We start from the raw sequence: 16444 nt of genomic DNA, 5'->3' as shown, positions 1-16444 counted from the left end.
ATTTTATATTTTATGAATTTCATGCTTAATTGATTTTTTTTTTTTCCAGTTTGAACTGGATGGAAAGTCTTCAAGTTCTTCTGAAGTGAAAACTGCTGTGAGTTTCTTTTAAATTAAAGTATAATTGTTTTCAGTAGTTCAGTATTTCTTTAAAAGATATAAAAAAAGAAAGAAATGTTTTATTTAACGACGTACGCAAACACATTTTAATTACGGTTATATGGCACCAGACATATGGTTAAGGACCACACAGATTAAGAGAGGAAACCAGCTGTCGCCACTGTGGTATGTACTACTATGTCTGTGGGAGAGTGCATCATATAAAAGATCCCTTGCTGCTAATCAAAAAGAGCAGCCCATGAAGTGGCGACAGCAGGTTTTCTCTCTCAGTATCTGTGGTCCGTAACCATATGTCTGATGCCGTATAACTGTAAATAAAATGTTTTGAGGGTGTCATTAAATAAAACATTTCCTTCCTTCCCAATATTCACTGATTAAACAATGCTGGGGTGTCGTTAAACAGACATTCCTTTCCTCATAGCCACTGATTAAACAATGTGCTGGGGTGTGGTTAAAGAAACATTCCTTTCCTTTCCTTCTCTCACACTCTTAGACCAAATAGCCACTGATTAAACAATGTGCTGGGGTGTCATTAAACAAACATTCCTTTCCTTTCTTCTCTCACACTCTTAGACCAAATATCATAATTACCATATGTTAGACACCTAATAGCCACTGATTAAACAATGTGCTGGGGTGTCATTAAACAAACATTCCTTTCCTTTCTTCTCTGACACTCTTAGACCAAGTGTCATAATTACCATATGTTAGACACCTAATAGCCACTGATTAAACAATGTGCTGGGGTGTGGTTAAACAAACATTCCTTTCCTTTCTTCTCTCACACTCTTAGACCAAATGTCATAATTACCATATGTTAAACACCTAATAGCCACTGATTAAACAATGTGCTGGGGTGTCATTAAACAAACATTCCTTTCCTTTCTTCTCTCACACTCTTAGACCAAATGTCATAATTACCATATGTTAGACACCTAATAGCTGCTGATTAAAGCATTTGCTGGGGTGTCGTTAAACAAACATTCTTTTCCTTTCTTCTCTCACACTCTTAGACCAAGTGTCATAATTACCATATGTTAGACACCTAATAGCCACTGATTAAACAATGTAATGGTGTTAATTGAATAACGTGCTGGGTTGTCATTAAACAAACATTCCTTTCCTTTCTTCTCTCACACACTAGACTAAGTCACATTTTCCATATGTTAGACACCTAATAGCCACTGATTAAATAATGTAAAGGTGTTCATTGAGTAATGTGCCGGGGTGTTCATTGAGTAATGTGCCAGGGTTGTCATTGGGTAATGTGTCATGGTGTTCATTGAATAATGTGCCAGGGTGTTCATTGAATAATATGCCAGGGTGTTCATTGAATAATGTGCCATGGTGTTCATTGAATAATCTGCTGGGGTGTTCATTGAATAATATGCCAGGGTGTTCATTGAATAATATGCCGGGGTGTTCATTTAATAATGTGCCGGGGTGTTCATTGAATAATATGCCAGGGTTTTCATTGAATAATGTGCCATGGTGTTCATGGAATAATGTGCCGGGGTGTTCACTGAATAATGTGCTGGGGTGTTCATTGAATAATGTGCCGGGGTGTTCAATGAATAATATGCCAGGGTGTTCATTGAATAATGTGCCGGGGTGTTCATTGAATAATGTGCCAGGGTGTTCATTGAATAATGTGCCAGGGTTTGTTCATTGAATAATGTGCCGGGGTGTTCACGGAATAATGTGCCGGGGTGTTCATTGAATAATGTGCCAGGGTTGTTCATTGAATAATGTGCCGGGGTGTTCACTAAATAATGTGCCGGGATGTTCACTGAATAATATGCCAGGGTGTTCATGGAATAATATGCCAGGGTGTTCATTGAATAATGTGCCATGGTGTTCATTGAATAATGTGCCGGGGTGTTCATTGAATAATGTGCCGGGGTGTTCATGGAATAATGTGCTGGGGTGTTCATGGAATAATGTACCGGGGTGTTCATGGAATAATGTGCTGGGGTGTTCATTAAACAAAAATTCCTTTCTTTCCAGTTCATCCGAATTAAACATCAGTCTCTGTCCGTATCCCGACGACCGTCGTCAATCGCCCACAATGCAATAGTGCACCACACTGAAGACAGACAGCCTCCATTAACTAGCGGAATATCTTCAGAGTACTCGTTCTACGACTCGGACAGTATCGCCACCTCACTTCCTGTCGGGTTGAGCGTACATCGTAAAGGGAAGAAACGCTCCCGACTCAAACCTACCGACTTGGATTCCTCGTTCAATGATGAAGTGTCATCTAAAGAAAACTCGCGGGGTAGGGTATGATTTTTAAAATTCGTAAACCATGGTTCTTACATGTCCTGGAAATCTTGGAATGTCCTTGTATTTTGCAATTTTAAAATCCAAACTTTGAATATCCTGAAAAAAGCAATAATGTTTTTGGTGTGTGTCCTGGAAATTTAGGCCAAAAAGTCTGTGGCATTTTTCCTTTTTGTTGACCTCATAACGTCTAAGTTCAGACAACAATTTGCTATAAAAACATTCAAACGACTGAACATTTCATGTTTTGGAAAAATTAAAAAATGTCCTGGAAATGTCCTTGTATTAAAAAATAAATATTCAGTCCACAGTCTTTTTATATTGTGTTCCCTGATTTTGCCAACAGATTTTTCACTGTTGATGTTTTAACTCTTTCACATCCATCTTTTCAATCGGAAAATGCCATCACTGAACCCAGATTCCAAAGTGAAATTTTGAACCTGCATTTTTTTTAAACGACGTTTTTGTTGTTAGTACCAATTTTAGCGGACATCTTATTTAATTACCCTAATAAATATGTACGTACAAACGTAATACTGTAGAATACTTTATTTTCGCGGGATCAAATTTTCGCGATTTAATGAAAATGGTTCAATTCGCAAACATTTATTTTCGTGAATCTCCCAACCCCCATCAATAAAAAAACGTACAGATGTCAATAATTTTGTTTTAAAAACGGAACTTAGTTTTGCTGGTTGTTATGCTAATCTGTAGAACTAATCCTACATGTACACACGAGTGCTATACACATAAAACAATAGTTTTCCTGCTTTAACCAATCAAGACTTTATTGTTTTCAGAAAGTGCTTACCGCGTACAGTTTTTTGTTAATCCTTATAATTGTTATAAAAACAAAAACCGAAAACAAACGAAACGAAATTTGAAGGCACAAGCTACTAGTACTCAGTACCTTAAGTTTGATTGAAAAAATATTTATTGCCGTCTAAATACTAGTTCAAAACGGTTTGTGATTGGCTAACAGGCCAAAAATAAAAATAAAATTATGAAACATCTGAACATAGCCCAGTCCGAATTTTTTCACTTCCACATTTTTAATATACTGTGATAATGCATGTTTACTTCCAACATAAAACTTTTTGTGTTTTGTAGTTTGTTCCGTGACAGGAGGAAGCACCGCTTTGTTACTACTAGCCTCGTACATCGGAAACTAATGTGGTATAGTTGAACGAGACTACATTTTAAAAATTTTTGTCGGCCTTTATAAAAAGTTTATTTTCGCGTGGAATATATTTTCACGAATTTTATTCACACGCGAAAAACGCGAAAATAAATTCCACGCGAAAATAAAGTATTATACAGTACTTAATTTATTACATCAGTATAATAAAATCTATATTTTAGCTTCATCACCGACAAAGGGAAACAGTATTGCCCATAATGAGATTATGAAAACACAACAGGAAGTGGAAGTGCTCCGCGATCACTATGGACCTAACTGGCTACACGCGATGGGTGACAAATTTCAGGACTCTACACAGAGTGACGCTTCAAACAGCGATGCCGATAGTGGCATACACTTCAACACAAAAACCCCAGAAAAATCCATCCGGACCAATAAAAACGGAGTCATTAATAAACAGACCAATCAGAACGAGCCGTCTGAAGACGACCTTTATTTAAAGGAAACATTCACCAGTATCAATATTTGTGAAAAATATAATTCGGTTGGCAGTGGTGTGTTAAAATCGGGGAGGAAGATACAAGAAGAAGATGATGCAGATTCAAAATGTGTGTTAGATAGAAGTGATGAAAATGACGTAACCGTGTCAAAAGATTCGCAGGTGGATGCTGGATCTGGAATAGACTGGAAACAAACAAGAGTAGAGGAAGAAAGCGGAAATGTCTATGGTATGGTTTTATTGTACAGGTAAAACGGGATTTTGCTGTAAAATGGAGAAAAAACCCTCAAATTATCTCAAATACCTGGCATATGTTAAGTAACCAAATGTCAGTTTTCACGATTTTTTTTTTTTTTTTTTTTTAACCAATGCAATAGATTGTTTAGTGACATGAATTTAATTCATGTATTTATTTATTTATTTTACCTTTTGTCTGACACAAAATAGCCAATGTGTATTTTTGTGCTGGAGGGTCGTTAAAAATGTTTTAGTATTTTTATTAGTATTTTTATTTTTTATTATTATTCACTAATATTTGGGGTTTTAATTTGATTGGTGATGTTAATACAATGATACATTTAAGTTTTGGGTTCATTTTTTTAAATTTTGTTTCTTTGTTTATTAAATTTATTTATTTTATACATTGATGGGGTTTTTTTTTTTCCATTGATATGTTTCTTTAGCTTGGCATGTTCAAAACAATAAGAAATTAACTAATTATTTGTTAATTAAATTTATGTATTTTATGCATTGATGTTTGTTTGCGGTGGGGGACCGGCCTCGGTGGCATCGTGGCAGGCCATCGGTCTACAGGCTGGTAGGTACTGGGTTCGGATCCCAGTCGAGGCATGGGGTTTTTAATCCAGATACCGACTCCAAACCCTGAGTGAGTGCTCCGCAAGGCTCAATGGGTAGGTGTAAACCACTTGCACCGACCAGTGATCCATAACTGGTTTAACAAAGGCCATGGTTTGTGCTATCCTGCCTGTGGGAAGCGCAAATAAAAGATCCCTTGCTGCTAATCGGAAGAGTAGCCCATGTAGTGGCGACAGCGGGTTTCCTCTCAAAATCTGTGTGGTCCTTAACCATATGTCTGACGCCATATAACCATAAATAAAATGTGTTGAGTGCGTCGTTAAATAAAACACTTCTTTCTTTCTTTGTTTGTGGGGGGGGGGGGGGTGTTTTTTTTTGTTTTGGCCTGGTTAAAAGAATGGTTTATTTGTCAGATTATTAAATTCGTTCATTCATTCATTCATTTCTCGTTTCAGTCCGTGCACCACGACTGGTATATCAAAGGCTGTGATATGTGCTGTCCTGTTTATGGGATAATGCATATAAAAGGAAAAATAATGGAAAAATGCAGCAGGTTTCCTCTCTAAGACTACATGTCAAAATTAGCAAATGTTTGACATCCAGTAGCCGATGATTAATAAATCAGTGTGCTCTAGTGGTGTCGTTAAACAAAATAAAATTTTGATACTTGTCAGTTTGTTCACTCTGAATTGAAACCACACTGATTTATTAATCATTGGCTACTGGATGTCAAACATTTGGACTTAGGGGTCCTTGTCATCCCACAATCATCCCCTAGACAGGATAGCACATACCACAGCCTTGATATACCAGTTGTGGTGCACTGGCTGGAAGAGTCACTCTAAATTGTTGTTTAAATCATTAAGTTCAAGCACTTACCAGCGTCAACACCTTACAATGGAAGAAGAAAGCAAACTTTCATTCATCCATACATCCATCCATTCATCTATATATTTAGTAATTTATACATTTTTTTTTTGTTAAGGTGAGGAAAGTGAACCGTTCATCGTTCTTCTTGTTCACAAAAACTACGAACAGCTGATCGTGACGACAAACGAGAGATTTCTCGTCGAGAAGGATCTGAACGGCTTGGTCGTCGAGCAGCTTGACCTGAGGTCGTTGCTAGGCATTGAGAGATGGGAGGATGCTGTACACCACAACCTCGTGGATGGGGATGACATCGTCATGGCTCACATCCGGCTGACATTCGACTATGTGCGCAGAGACCGCAGGGAGAGGTTGTACGTTATGGAGGATGATGATAATGCGCAAGTACGTATATAGAGAATCATCACGGGTATTTTCTTTTCACATTACCTGTCCTCACAAGTGCACATACTGGTTCAACAAAGGCCGTGGTTTGTGCTATCCTGCCTGTGGTAAGTGCAAATAAAAGATCCCTCGCTGCTAATCGGAAAGAGTAGCCCATGAAGTGGCAACAGCGGGTTTCCTCTTAAAATCTGTGTGGTCCTTAACCATATGTCTGACACCATATAACCGTAAATAAAATGTGTTAAGTGCGTCATTAAATAAAACATTTCTTTCTTTTTGTAAGCATGTGAATGGATATTTTCTTTTCACATTACCTGCACTCACAAGTGCACCTCTCTCTCTCTCTCTCCTCTCCCCCCTCTCCCCCTCCCCCCCCCCCCCCCCCCCCCCCCCCAACGCAAGTGGTCTGGTCCAAACATCCCAACAGCCAATGGGATGGCCTAAAATTCTTCAATGTATGCTCCCTGTAGTTCCGGTCATGTGACTTCAACTTCCTCCTTTTCTTTCACTGGTCATTCCAATATCAACCGAGTCTACGTTTAGCTAGACGAGGTTAATATTTACTGGTTGGGGTGGTAAAGCATTCGTTTGATGCACGGTCAGTCTGAGATCGATCCCCGTCAGTTGGCCCATTGGGCTATTTCTCGCTCCAGCCATTGCACCACAACTAGTATATCAAAGGCTGTGGTATGTGTTATCCTGTCTGTGGGATGGTGCATATAAAAGATCCCTTGCTGCTAATCGAAAAGAATAGCCCATGAAGTGGGGACAGTGGGGTTCCACCTCAATATCTGTGTGGTCCTTAACCATATGTATGACGCCATATAACCGTAAATCACAGTACTAAAGTCGCTTAATATGACGTCATCACGATTAGCACAAATTATTTTGTAGTCACACATTTTAACTAAATCTTACCGGCCTTGGTGGCCATCGGTCTACAAGCTGGTAGGTACTGGTTCGGATCGCAGTTGAGGCGTGGGATTTTTAATCCAGATACCAACTCCAAACCCTGAGTGAGTGCTCCGCAAGGCTCAATGGGTAGGTGTAAACCACTTGCACCGACCAGTGATCCTTAACTGGTTCAACAAAGGCCATGGTTTGTGCTATCCTGCCAGTGGGAAGTACAAATAAAAGATCCCTTGCTGCTAATCGGAAAGAGTAGCCCATGAAGTGGCGACAGCGGGTTTCCTCTTAAAATCTGTGTGGTCCTTAACCATATGTCTGACACCATATAACCGTAAATAAAATGTGTTGAGTGTGTCGTTAAATAAAACATTTCTTTCTTTCTTTTTAACTAAATCTTATGAAAATATTATGCTCAGGTATACAGGTCTTATCGGCTTGTGAACAAATGATCCATTGACAGCAACACATTATTACCTAGACACCTTGCAAATTGGTATATACCTTTAAATTTGCATACCATTCTTACACAGGTTAATACACTAAATTATCACATGGTTTTATGACATGGATATCATGGGTAAGTATATGTATATGTACAACACTACTAACACTATATTAAGACCTGTATATGAGGGAATGGTTTAGTATGAAAGTGACTGATTAATGAAGATCAAACAGGAACTAAACAAACTAGCTTTAAATTATATACTCTTCAAAAAAAGTAGGGGAACTTTAATAAGAATTTACAATTGCCAAAATTGTAAGGTATATTAGCTGTGGGGAATGGTTATATGATAATAGTGAATTAATTGGGCAAACATTACAACCGGTAGTTCAGTATTACAGTAGGTTTTATAACCACCAAAGATCTTGCAGGACGATTGGGGTCAGAAGTGAATTTTGAAAGTTGACGTTTTGTTATCAGTAAATGGCAAATTCAAAAAATAAAAATGACTAAAAACAAAACAGTAACAACTGTATGATAAACAGAATGAAAACGATTGACAGAAATAATGTTCCACAGTCATTAATGGACCTTCCTGGAAATTGTTAAAATCGAGAATGACACCCCACACACGTGTACGGGGCAACTGCGTGATGCATGTGCAAACTGTGGAATGTGTTTCGGTGTGTTGATAAACAGACCTGAACGTTCTTTACTAGGATGTCTGTGGTCAAAACGTGTGTTTGATTTAATAGTTGATATTAACATTAATATTTCAGGTTCCCCTACTTTGTTTGAAGAGTATACACATATATATACAGGAAACGTTGTTTAGTATCGGGCTTCACTACATAAGTGGGCCCATTGGGCTATTTCTCGCTCCAGCCAGTGCACCACAACTGGTACATCAAAGGCCGTGGTATGTGCTATCTTGTCTATGGGATGGTGCATATAAAAGATCCCTTGCTGCTAATCGAAAAGAGTATCCCATGAAGTGGCGACAGCATGTTTCCTGTCTCAATATCTGTGTGGTCCTTAACCATATGTCTGACGCCATATAACCGTAAATAAAATGTGTTGAGTGCATTGTTAAATAAAACATTTCCTTCACTACATTAAGTTTCAGAGATTGGTATACAATTTTAAAACATTAAATAGTTGTCACTAATAAATTTTCAGTTGACTAGAAATATAGTTAGTAAAGATTTTGCAGAAAGTAATAGTCCGTTCAAAAAATGTGAATGAAAAAAGAATTTGGAAGGACGAGTTTAAAAAAAAAAAAAAAAAAAATTCTGACTAAGTATTTATTTTCAGTTAGGTTATTTTTCCATCAAGTATACTTTATTATTGTTTCCGATTCCACAAAATGATTTTAGAAACTTGCTTTGTATTATTGGTTTGGAAAATACTACAATTTCTGTATTGTGTGTTGTTTCAGCAATTTGAGGATTTGCTTCATCCTTTTTTGGAGGAAAGAGAAGTCAGGTCACTTCCAATAGTTATTTTCCAGGTCTGTAAACATTTCACCATTGTCATCCATCTGCGTAAAACAATAAAGCTATATTTATGAAATATTGTCATCACATGCCTTATATTAAGGTCGACAACAGTCACTCTTCTCACCCTTGTTTTGGATTTATACACAATAAAGGGCAGGACGTAGCCCTGTGGTAAAACACTCGCTCGATGCACGGTCGATGTGGGATCGATCCCCGTCGGTGGACTATTTCTCATTCCAGCCATTGCTCCATGACTGGTACATCAAAGGCTATGGTATGTTCTATCCTGTCTATGGATCATAGCGTCACCCCTGGCGCTGGTCTAGGGCGGGACGTATCCCAGTGGTACAGCGCACGGTCGATGTGGGATCGATCCCCGTCGGTGGACTATTTCTCATTCCAGCCATTGGTCCATGACTGGTACATCAAAGGCTATGGTATGTTCTATCCTGTCTATGGATCATAGCGTCACCCCTGGCGCTGGTCTAGGGCGGGACGTATCCCAGTGGTACAGCGCACGGTCGATGTGGGATCGATCCCCGTCGGTGGACTATTTCTCATTCCAGCCATTGGTCCATGACTGGTACATCAAAGGCTATGGTATGTTCTATCCTGTCTATGGATCATAGCGTCACCCCTGGCGCTGGTCTAGGGCGGGACGTATCCCAGTGGTACAGCGCTCGCTCGATGCACGGTTGGTCTGGGATCGATCCCTGTCGGTGGACTATTTCTCATTCCAGCCATTGGTCCATGACTGGTACATCAAAGGCTATGGTATGTTCTATCCTGTCTATGGATCATAGCATCACCCCTGGCGCTGGTCTAGGGCGGGACGTATCCCAGTGGTACAGCGCTCGCTCGATGCACGGTTGGTCTGGGATCGATCCCCGTCGGTGGACTATTTCTCATTCCAGCCATTGGTCCATGACTGGTACATCAAAGGCTATGGTATGTTCTATCCTGTCTATGGATCATAGCGTCACCCCTGGCACTGGTCTAGGGCGGGATGTATCCCAGTGGTACAGCGCTCGCTCTATGCACGGTCGATGTGGGATCGATCCCCGTCGGTGGACTATTTCTCATTCCAGCCAGTGCACCATGACTGGTACATCAAAGGCTATGGTATGTTCTATCCTGTCTATGGATCATAGCGTCACCCCTGGCGCTGGTCTAGGGCGGGACGTATCCCAGTGGTACAGCGCACGGTCGATGTGGGATCGATCCCCGTCGGTGGACTATTTCTCATTCCAGCCATTGCTCCATGACTGGTACATCAAAGGCTATGGTATGTTCTATCCTGTCTATGGATCATAGCGTCACCCCTGGCGCTGGTCTAGGGCGGGATGTATCCCAGTGGTACAGCGCTCGCTCGATGCACGGTCGATGTGGGATCGATCCCCGTCGGTGGGCCCATTGGACTATTTCTCATTCCAGCCATTGCACCATGACTGGTACATCAAAGGCTATGGTATGTTCTATCCTGTCTATGGATCATAGCATCACCCCTGGCGCTGGTCTAGGGCGGGATGTATCCCAGTGGTACAGCGCTCGCTCGATGCACGGTCGATGTGGGATCGATCCCCGTCGGTGGGCCCATTGGACTATTTCTCATTCCAGCCATTGCACCATGACTGGTACATCAAAGGCTATGGTATGTTCTATCCTGTCTATGGATCATAGCATCACCCCTGGCGCTGGTCTAGGGCGGGATGTATCCCAGTGGTACAGCGCTCGCTCGATGCACGGTCGATGTGGGATCGATCCCCGTCGGTGGACTATTTCTCATTCCAGCCAGTGCACCATGACTGGTACATCAAAGGCTATGGTATGTTCTATCCTGTCTATGGATCATAGCATCACCCCTGGCGCTGGTCTAGGGCGGGATGTATCCCAGTGGTACAGCGCTCGCTCGATGCACGGTCGATGTGGGATCGATCCCCGTCGGTGGACTATTTCTCATTCCAGCCATTGGTCCATGACTGGTACATCAAAGGCTATGGTATGTTCTATCCTGTCTATGGATCATAGCATCACCCCTGGCGCTGGTCTAGGGCGGGATGTATCCCAGTGGTACAGCGCTCGCTCGATGCACGGTTGGTCTGGGATCGATCCCCGTCGGTGGACTATTTCTCATTCCAGCCATTGCTCCATGACTGGTACATCAAAGGCTGTGGTATGTTCTATCCTGTCTATGGATCATAGCGTCACCCCTGGCGCTGGTCTAGGGCGGGACGTATCCCAGTGGTACAGCGCACAGTCGATGTGGGATCGATCCCCGTCGGTGGACTATTTCTCATTCCAGCCATTGGTCCATGACTGGTACATCAAAGGCTATGGTATGTTCTATCCTGTCTATGGATCATAGCGTCACCCCTGGCGCTGGTCTAGGGCGGGACGTATCCCAGTGGTACAGCGCACGGTCGATGTGGGATCGATCCCCGTCGGTGGACTATTTCTCATTCCAGCCATTGCTCCATGACTGGTACATCAAAGGCTATGGTATGTTCTATCCTGTCTATGGATCATAGCGTCACCCCTGGCGCTGGTCTAGGGCGGGACGTATCCCAGTGGTACAGCGCTCGCTCGATGTGGGATCGATCCCCGTCGGTGGACTATTTCTCATTCCAGCCAGTGCACCATGACTGGTACATCAACGGCTATGGTATGTTCTATCCTGTCTATGGATCATAGCGTCACCCCTGGCGCTGGCCTAGGGCGGGACGTATCCCAGTGGTACAGCGCTCGCTCGATGCACGGTCGATGTGGGATCGATCCCCGTCGGTGGACTATTTCTCATTCCAGCCAGTGCACCATGACTGATACATCAAAGGCTGTGGTATGTTCTATCCTGTCTATGGGATGGTGCATATATAAAAGATCCCTTGCTGCTAATTGAAAAGAGTAGCCTATGAAGTGTCGACAGCAGATTTCCTCACTCAATATCTGTGTGGTCCTTTACCATATGTCTGACGTCGTATAACCGTAAATACAATGTATTGAGTGCGTAGTTAAATAAACTATTTCCTTCCTTCGTACACAATAAATATGATATATCCAAGCATAATTTCTTTGATATGATATATTTGACAAATTGGTTTTGGTGTGTGTTTTTTTCATCTTTTTAAACATAAACTTACTATTTTGTCTAAAATTATGAAAAATAAAAACATACCGACCTGTAAACAGCGTTGTCTGCTCAGTATAAAACTTAGAACAATTTTGACAGGATTCAAGGTTAGTAGACCGGTTTTTACTTTAATGCGACAAAGTTAATTTTAAATTTAAATGATGTCAGTATTCCAATGACATCACTTTGTATCTCGTTACAATAACAATAAACTGGATACATGATGTTTCCGTTTTCAGAACGCTGGAAACATTTCCATGCAAAATTGCTATTGAATTAAAAAAAAATCAGAATTACTAAAGCACCTGACTGTGTTTGTAGAAAAAAAAAGAAAACCTTGTAATTTTTTTTTTTTTTACTATTTACAAAATATGGATCTGAGGTGAAATTACGGTAAGATATGTGATATTTATTGTGTACGTTGTCAAATCAAGGGTGCGAAAAATTACTGTTATCGACCTTAGATGTAAATCAGTCATAAACACAGATGTTATTACACTTATTGTTTATTATAAATTATTAATTGTACACATCTGTTCAGGAACGTTACACAATGGTCTTTTCCTTATTATGGGCGGGACGTAGCCCAGTGGTAAAGCGCTCGCTTGATGCACAGTTGATTTGGGATCAATCCCCATCGGTGAGCCCATTGGGCTATTTCTCGTTCCAACCAGTGCACCACGACTGGTATATTAAAGGCCATGGTATGTGTTACCCTGTCTGTCGGATGGTGCATACAAAAGATCCCTTACTACTAATGGAAAAATATAGTGGGTTTCCTCTCAGACTATATGTCAAAGTTACCAAATGTTTGACATCCAATAGACGATTAATAAATCAATGTGCTCTAGTGGTGTTGTTAAGCACAAAAAAACGTGAACTTATTCCTTTCTGTTACAGTGTCTTAAATGTTCGCATCACTTCACCAAAAAGGAGGCAAAGAAGGCAACAGATTGTCTGAAGATGCCATCATCGGGGAGCAGTTTAGATTTGGAGAACTTGAAGAATTTAGGTAGGTCTTATCTACATCATCGAGGAGCAGGTTTAGATTTGGAGAACTTGAAGAATTTAGGTAGGTCTTATCTACATCATCAGGGAGCAGGTTTAGATTTGGAGAACTTGAAGAATTTAGGTAGGTCTTATCTACATCATCGGGGAGCAGTTTAGATTTGGAGAACTTGAAGAATTTAGATAGGTCTTATCTACATCATCGGGGAGCAGTTTAGATTTGGAGAACTTGAAGAATTTAGGTAGGTCTTATCTACATCATCGGGGAGCAGTTTAGATTTGGAGAACTTGAAGAATTTAGGTAGGTCTTATCTACATCATCAGGGAGCAGGTTTAGATTTGGAGAACTTGAAGAATTTAGGTAGGTTTTATCTATAATATTGGGGAGAAGTTTAGATTTGGAGAACTTGAAGAATTTAGGTAGGTTTTATCTACATCATCAGGGAGCAGGTTTAGATTTGGAGAACTTGAAGAATTTAGGTAAGTTTTATCTACACCATCAGGGAGCAGGTTTAGATCGGGAGAACTTGAAGAATTTAGATAGGTCTTATCTACATCATCAGGGAGCAGGTTTAGATCTGGAGAACTTAAATAATTTAGGTAGGTTTTATCTACAATATTGGGGAGCAGTTTAGATTTGGAGACCTTGAAGAATTTAGGTAGGTTGTTATCTACATCATCTATGCTGTATTCTCTACATCTATTTGTAATTATCCATCATAATAGGGGCGGAATATAGTCCAGTGGTAAAGCACTAGCTTTATGCGCGATCAGTCTAGGATCAATCCCTGTCGGTGGGCCCATTGGGGTATTTCTCATTCCAGCCAGTGCACCACGACTGGTATATCAAAGGCCATTGTATTTGAATTGCATTTAATCCAGTGGTAAAGCACTTGCTTTATATGTGGTTGTTTTAGAATCGATCCCTGTCAGTGGGCCCATTGGACTGTTTCTCGCTCCCGCCATTTCACTACAACTGGTATACCAAAGGCCGTGATATTTGGGTCGCATAACCCAGTGGTAAAGCACTTGCTTTACGTGTGGTTGTTTTAGAGTCGGTGGGCTTATTGGGGTATTTCTCGTTCCAGCCAGTGCACTACAACTGGTATATCAAAGGCCGTGGTGTGTGGGTAGCGTAGCTCAGTGGTAAAGCACTTGCTTTATGTGTGGTTGTTTTAGAGTCGGTGGGCCTATTGGGGTATTTCTCATTCCAGCCAGTGCACTACAACTGGTATATCAAAGGCCACGATATTTGGGTCGCATAACCAGTGGTAAAGCACTTGCTTGATGTGTGGTTGTTTTAGAGTCTGTGGGCTTATTGGGGTATTTCTCGTTCCAGCCAGTGCACTACAACTGGTATATCAAAGGCCGTGGTGTGTGGGTAGCATAACCCAGTGGTAAAGCACTTGCTTTACGTGTGGTTGTTTTAGAGTCGGTGGGCTTATTGGGGTATTTCTCGTTCCAGCCAGTGCACTACAACTGGTATATCAAAGGCCGTGGTGTGTGGGTAGCGTAGCCCAGTGGTAAAGCACTTGCTTTATGTGTGGTTGTTTTAGAGTCGGTGGGCCTATTGGGGTATTTCTCGTTCCAGCCAGTGCACTACAACTGGTATATCAAAGGCCGTGGTGTGTGGGTAGCGTAGCTCAGTGGTAAAGCACTTGCTTTATGTGTGGTTGTTTTAGAGTCGGTGGGCCTATTGGGGTATTTCTCGTTCCAGCCAGTGCACTACAACTGGTATATCAAAGGCCGTGGTGTGTGGGTAGCGTAGCTCAGTGGTAAAGCACTTGCTTTATGTGTGGTTGTTTTAGAGTCGGTGGGCCTATTGGGGTATTTCTCATTCCAGCCAGTGCACTACAACTGGTATATCAAAGGCAGTGGTGTGTGGGTAGCGTAGCTCAGTGGTAAAGCACTTGCTTTATGTGTGGTTGTTTTAGAGTCGGTGGGCCTATTGGGGTATTTCTCATTCCAGCCAGTGCACTACAACTGGTATATCAAAGGCCGTGGTGTGTGGGTAGCGTAGCTCAGTGGTAAAGCACTTTCTTGATGTGCGGTCAGTTTAGGATTGATCCCCGTCGGTGGACCCATGTGGTTATTTCTCGATTTTCCCAGTGCACCATGACTGGTATATCAAAGACCATGGTATGTGGGTAGCAGATTTCCTCTCTAAGAATATATATCAGAATTACCAAACGTTTCACATCAATAGCCGATGATTAATAAATCAATCTGCTCTAGCGGTGTTGTTAAACAAAACAAACTTCAACTTTATCCATCATAATAAACTTTAAATATGTCTTACTTTAACACAGCCAGCATACGTTACCTGTGCCCGAAATGTAACACCAACAAGGTCATTGAAGTGGAGAGGTCACCCGGGTCACAGCCATCATCGTCTACGTCAACACCCGTGGGATCGTATTCTTCAGGCAGCCACTTCGCAAGCGGAGCAGATCTCCTCAAGAAACTGAGTCCAGCCAAAGTGCGGACGCCTAGCTTAGAGTATGTGTATCATAACATATGTTTGTTAAAGCTATGTAATTATATAATACCTATACACATGGCTTCTAGATTTTTTATGAAATACACTAGCCACGGGATCAGAGATTTAAAAAATTTACTACCCTCGATTAAGAATTCACTAGCCCTACTTTACTTTAAGTTAATACAGTTTTACTAAATAATAGTAATAATCAGATATGTCACCCAAAGAGGGAGATAGAGCTTAAAAACACTAACATTGAGGGTTGGGTGGGGGCAGGATATTCATATTTACAAAATAGACTTTAACTGCAGCAAGTGGCTCTCTGTTTTTCACTAGCCATCAGGCATGGCAATAGTAGTTATTTACTAGCCCAACATTGAATATCACTAGCCAATGGAGTGGGGCTACCATAATCTAGAAGCCCTGTCGGGCATGGCAATAGTAGTTATTTACTAGCCCAACAATGAATATCACTAGCCATGGGAGTGGGGCTACCATAATCTAGAAGCCCTGTCGGGCATGGCAATAGTAGTTATTTACTAGCCCAACATTGAATATCACTAGCCATGGGAGTGGGGCTACCATAATCTAGAAGCCCTGTCGGGCATGGCAATAGTAGTTATTTACTAGCCCAACATTGAATATCACTAGCCATGGGAGTGGGGCTACCATAATCTAGAAGCCCTGTCGGGCATGGCAATAGTAGTTATTTACTAGCCCAACATTGAATATCACTAGCCATGGGAGTGGGGCTACCATAATCTAGAAGTCCTGTCTGGCATGGCAATAGTAGTTATTTACTAGCCCAACATTGAATATCACTAGCCATGGGAGTGGGACTAC

General features: G+C 41.3%; 1 protein-coding gene across 1 annotated transcript in view; it reads left to right on the top strand.

The window, feature by feature from the left end:
- Window positions 1-16444, top strand: part of LOC121385658 (serine/threonine-protein kinase 11-interacting protein-like) — a 46614-nt gene that overhangs the window by 17604 nt on the left and 12566 nt on the right. The window contains exons 9-15 of the mRNA XM_041516418.1: window positions 50-97; window positions 2128-2398; window positions 3766-4272; window positions 5845-6131; window positions 8924-8995; window positions 13012-13123; window positions 15429-15618. Of these exons, the coding sequence (XP_041372352.1) occupies window positions 50-97; window positions 2128-2398; window positions 3766-4272; window positions 5845-6131; window positions 8924-8995; window positions 13012-13123; window positions 15429-15618 (1487 nt within the window). The remainder of the gene's footprint in view (window positions 1-49; window positions 98-2127; window positions 2399-3765; window positions 4273-5844; window positions 6132-8923; window positions 8996-13011; window positions 13124-15428; window positions 15619-16444) is intronic.

Source organism: Gigantopelta aegis, chromosome 11 (genome assembly GCF_016097555.1).
Source record: "Gigantopelta aegis isolate Gae_Host chromosome 11, Gae_host_genome, whole genome shotgun sequence".
NCBI classification, from domain to species: Eukaryota; Metazoa; Mollusca; class Gastropoda; order Neomphalida; family Peltospiridae; genus Gigantopelta; species Gigantopelta aegis.
The sequence above is the reverse complement of the archived record's forward strand: the minus strand, read 5'-3'. Positions and strand labels throughout refer to the sequence as shown.